This window comes from Anastrepha ludens, chromosome 2 (assembly GCF_028408465.1).
Source record: "Anastrepha ludens isolate Willacy chromosome 2, idAnaLude1.1, whole genome shotgun sequence".
Lineage (NCBI taxonomy): Eukaryota > Metazoa > Arthropoda > Insecta > Diptera > Tephritidae > Anastrepha > Anastrepha ludens.
In genome coordinates, this window is record NC_071498.1 from 117,605,891 (window position 1) to 117,610,328 (window position 4,438).

Sequence of the window (4,438 nt, forward strand, 5' to 3'; positions counted from 1 at the left end):
ATCATAGTTTTTTCGGGCCTCTGACTACCCCTAACCCCTTATGACACTCCGCCCAACCAAAAAATCGGTATTTGGAGATATGTTGTTTTGTTAAATCTCTACCAAATTGCTTGCATGTGTAGATATACAAGTATAGGTATGTATGTACATATATGTAAATAATAACGAAAAAATAGCATTCATTCAAAACAAAACAAAGGCAAAAAAGTGGTAGAGTAAACAATTGGAAAAGTGAATAAATACCAGCGCCAGCAAAATTTAAATGTTACTCCAAAAACAACACTCAAAGTAACTCGTTGAATAGCAAATTCATTGGATGTGTTTTGAGCGCAGATTCTAATAAAAAAAATTTATTAGTCATAAAAACATTTCCTAGTGAACAGAAATTACTCAAATATGTGCAAAATCACATCTAAACAGCTGCTCGCAATTTTCGGGCTCACTCTTTTCTCGGCCTATTTCGTTTCGGTCAGTAAGGCTACTCCACAATGCGCCTACAAGTGTTCAAATGATGAAGATGTCGTCTGGAGTACAGACGAAGATGGTCTGGAATGTGAAGTGTTTCGAAATGGTTGTCATTTGCTAAGTGAGAATTGTCAGCGTGAAAATAGTAGTGAGTTTTATTGTTAGAATAATTTTGATTTATTTGTCGTATATTTTTTCGCTTGTTTCGCACTGTAGAAAAGTTGCATGAAATTTCGAAAGAGGAGTGCCAAAAAAAGTGTAGGACTGTATGTACTTTGGAAAGTGAACCGCTATGTGGCGAGTACAATGGCAACCAACGCAACTTTTCGAATAATTGCGATATGAAGAACTACATTTGTCGTACTGGCGAAAGTGAGTTTTTTAACTTTTTAGTAAAAATCAATATTTTCTTAATTGAATTTAATTTTTTTTCGCAGCGTACGTTTCGTATACTCTAGGGGCATGCAAGTGAGCAGTTGGTGGTGTAAGCTGAATTCGAATAAGGCAATAAGAGTAATTTATTTAAGCAAATATAAAGCTTCGTTTAATGGATTTCATTAGAGGACGACTGAACGTCGATCTTGGAGGCCGAGTCGTACCGAAATCGAACAAAACTTTTGCGTACGGACGTCGCTAAAGCCTAAGCCGAAGCTCAGTCGTGCTCTAGTTTTAATCCTTCTGCCACTCGTAGACACTTTCCTGTCTTGCAATATTTATTTATCATTTTTAAATTTTTATATGTACATACCCTTGAAGCAACGATTAAAATGTATTTTATTACAAAGTGACTACGAGCTTTACCTGTATAATGAAAACCCAATACGTTCAATGTATGTAAATTAAAAATAGTTAAAAACTTAGAAATGGAGTGAGAAAGACTTGAGGAGACCAGAAGAAGACACGGAAGGATAGCAAGCTTGGGAGAAAAAATAGTCAAGAGTACAGTAAATCTAGGCGAGTGAAGATACACATTTTTTTAAACTGCAATCGGAAGAAGAAAAGTAGGAATCGAGGACAGCACAGGCTTAGGGTTAAGTTAAAAGATCAATTCCTAGTTCTTACTGGCTCGAGTAAGTAGTCAAGAGAACTACCTCAAGGGCAGCCGACGATGTACAGAATACAGAATTTGGCCAACAGCAGACCGTTAACCGGCTCTCAGCGCTTTTGAATGAATCACCTGATTTGCTGACGCATTCGAGGCTATACAGCAGGTATTTTCTTGATGATGTAAAAAAATTAACGGAATCATCACTCATGTTAATTCGTTGCCGTCTAAGCAACGATCCAATTGGCTGAACGTAAGAATACATGGTAAAAAGATTTCAGAGGTGTGGCCAACGTAAAAGCGGTTTGTTTATAAAAAAAACCGAGATTATTTTGGTGATATATGAAAAGAGAACCTAATACAGTCTACGCCTTTTTACTTCGTTGCCAAAGGCTGATTTGACGAGTGTGCGAATACGTGGGAAATGGCCGGGCAGAATTCTGCTGCCGACTCCCCGATGACATGACAGCCGAAGTTACTTTCACAATTTTGAATCAGGTGGCCAAACTTTGTAATCTGTCTTCCATGGGGGAGCCTACTTAGCCTTCTTGCCAAATAGTTCACTGCAATATTTCTATTATCCAGCACCTAAATAAATTTAATGACGAGGCATTCAGATGCGCTAAAAAGCAGTCAGGCATATTTTGGCTTATTTCGGATGCACTAATAGTTTTGAGCTTAAGATCTTGCCGCACAATTTGTGCGGTCGGAAGAGTATGTGTGCAAGTATCTACGGAAAAGTATATAGGAAAGACCGGTGGAAATTTAGACTCAACTTAAAAATTGGGCGTGGTTGATTGGAGCTACTTTTTGCAATTTTTTACAGTATTCATAGTCAAATCGTACAATTTTGTCTTACGAAAATCGATGCTCTGTGAAAAGTTTTCTCCGCGCGCGCAGGCCAACTTATGGGGCCGATTTTTTTCAGCGACGAGACCTATTTTTGGCTTAATGGCTTAATGGCGAAATTACCATATTTGAACTGAAGAGCAACCCGAAGCCATGCAAGAAAAGGCTATGGACTGGAGGAATCAGCCGCCCGTATTTATTCAAAGACGAGATTGGCGTAATTGTCAATGGCGATTGCTATCGTGCCATGGTAAACGACTTTTTGACGCCAAAAATTGAAGCTCGTGATCTCCACAACATTTGGTTCTAACATCTAACCTTACTTACTGCGTCGTCGTTTCGGTGATCAATTTATCTCTCATCACGAATCAATAGATTGGTCACCAAGATCGTGTGATAATACACCTTTGAACTTTAATTTGTAGGGGTATGTAAAGTCTAAATGCTTTGTGGATAAACCAGCTTCGATTGAAGTATTGGAAGCCAACATTACACAAGTTATTCACGAGATACCGACCGAAGTCCTCTAGCGAGTCGCTAGTCATTCAAATTACGGATCACTGAATTACGGGGTAGTTGCGGTCAATTGGTCTTTAAAAAATGTCATGAATGGTTCTACAAAAAAATAATAAAAAACTTTTAATCAATTTGAAATCTCGTTGTTTTATTTCAATTTAAAACCCATTACTTCTAAATTGATTTATTTTTATGACTTTATTCGAGTCGGAGCTAAATGAGGAGGGGTGTACCAAGCTTAGGCGAGACGTCGTTATAAAGATACACGTATGTACCAAAACTGAGTTTAGCTCTGCACATTTTCCAAAGATTTGTTCTCTTGATATGCAGTTTTCGAAAAGTATGATCCAAATGATACAGAGCGCATGATCGCTTTGACTGAAATATTATATCGATTGGTCGGCCGCCAAAGCTGAATGAGTTGGTGCGTGACTACCGTGCGTTGGTTCGAAGCTCCGCGCATGAAACCACCAAAATTATAGAAATCGGTTTTTTCTAATAGCAGACGCCCTTCGGCAGGCAATGCAATTCTACGGGTGCCCTTCTGCCAAGAAAAATTGCTTCTAAGAAAATATCCATCGTTCGGAGTTGGCACCCAAAAAAGTGTAAGCGCCAATTACATATAGAATAATAAGCAGGAAATGACGATTCAACTTCAATTTGAATTTCAGCTTATTCTCTTCACTTTCATGTAATGCATTTAGTATATCCAACCATATATCCTTTCATAAGACAAACGCAATTGAAATTTAGAGTTAGTGAATAATTTTTTCATCCTGCCGATGCCAATTGGAGAGGATATCCTGCCAATAGAGCACGTTCGCTTTGAGTGGAATATTATTATCGATTAATCGCAGAGTTCTATCACTCTTCTAAGTTTTCCTTGTCTCTCCGAATATCCAAGCGTATAAACTAAATGTAATATAAATTTGCTATATAGAAATTCTATAAACCAAAACCGTTTACTTTGGATCAAGATTGACAATATGAGCTTGGGCGATTTTGCTTTCAGCAGGTTAGCCCGCAATGTCACACAGTTAGGAACCAATCTGTTAGGAACTTTGACTTCAGAACCAGTATGGACTGTATTAAAGATGCCAATTGTAGTTCTCTAAACATAGTTTCTAATCCTATCGGTTATTTATTGACTATCTTAACTATGCCAATTGGTCGGCGATTAGGCCTAGTTAGACTTTTTGCGGAATTGTCACTAAATGTCAATGCAGTGCAGATTATTCAGAAACGATTCAGACTTTTAAGACAACGTTTCCATGAGAGTCGGATTTACATGCTTTAGATTGGTATGCATCGGAGCACTGTCGGCTTTCCGTAAAACTCTTTGGTGAATGTTTTATGCTGTTGAAGTAACTACAACAACAGTTCTTCAGGCACACTCCACATGGTCTTGGAATGTTCGTTCGGGGTAAACAGAGGCAGCTATTTGCATAAAATAATAAAGTTATATATATATATATATATATATATAACGGGTGGCGCAAAATTAATCGGGTGGGGCAAAATTAATCATTCAACTTTTTACTAACAAAAAAATATTTTGAATGA

General features: G+C 37.7%; 1 protein-coding gene across 1 annotated transcript; it reads left to right on the forward strand.

Moving 5' to 3' along the window:
• Nucleotides 1–283: 283 nt before the first annotated feature.
• LOC128859121 (U-Kazal-Dg21.2-like) lies at nt 284–1,253 on the forward strand. The gene is made up of 3 exons (XM_054095868.1): nt 284–613; nt 682–837; nt 903–1,253. Exons 1-3 carry the CDS (start codon nt 397–399, stop codon nt 935–937), a joined length of 408 nt encoding a protein of 135 aa, XP_053951843.1. The 5' UTR covers nt 284–396; the 3' UTR covers nt 938–1,253.
• The last annotated feature ends 3,185 nt before the right edge of the window (nt 1,254–4,438 follow it).

Coding starts and splice junctions, on each gene's coding strand:
- LOC128859121 (XM_054095868.1), top strand. CDS start 397: ATGTGCAAAATCACATCTAAACAGCTGCTCGCAATTTTCGGGCTCACT. Junction 614..681: donor TTGTCAGCGTGAAAATAGTA/GTGAGTTTTATT, acceptor TTCGCACTGTAG/AAAAGTTGCATGAAATTTCG. Junction 838..902: donor CATTTGTCGTACTGGCGAAA/GTGAGTTTTTTA, acceptor TTTTTTTCGCAG/CGTACGTTTCGTATACTCTA.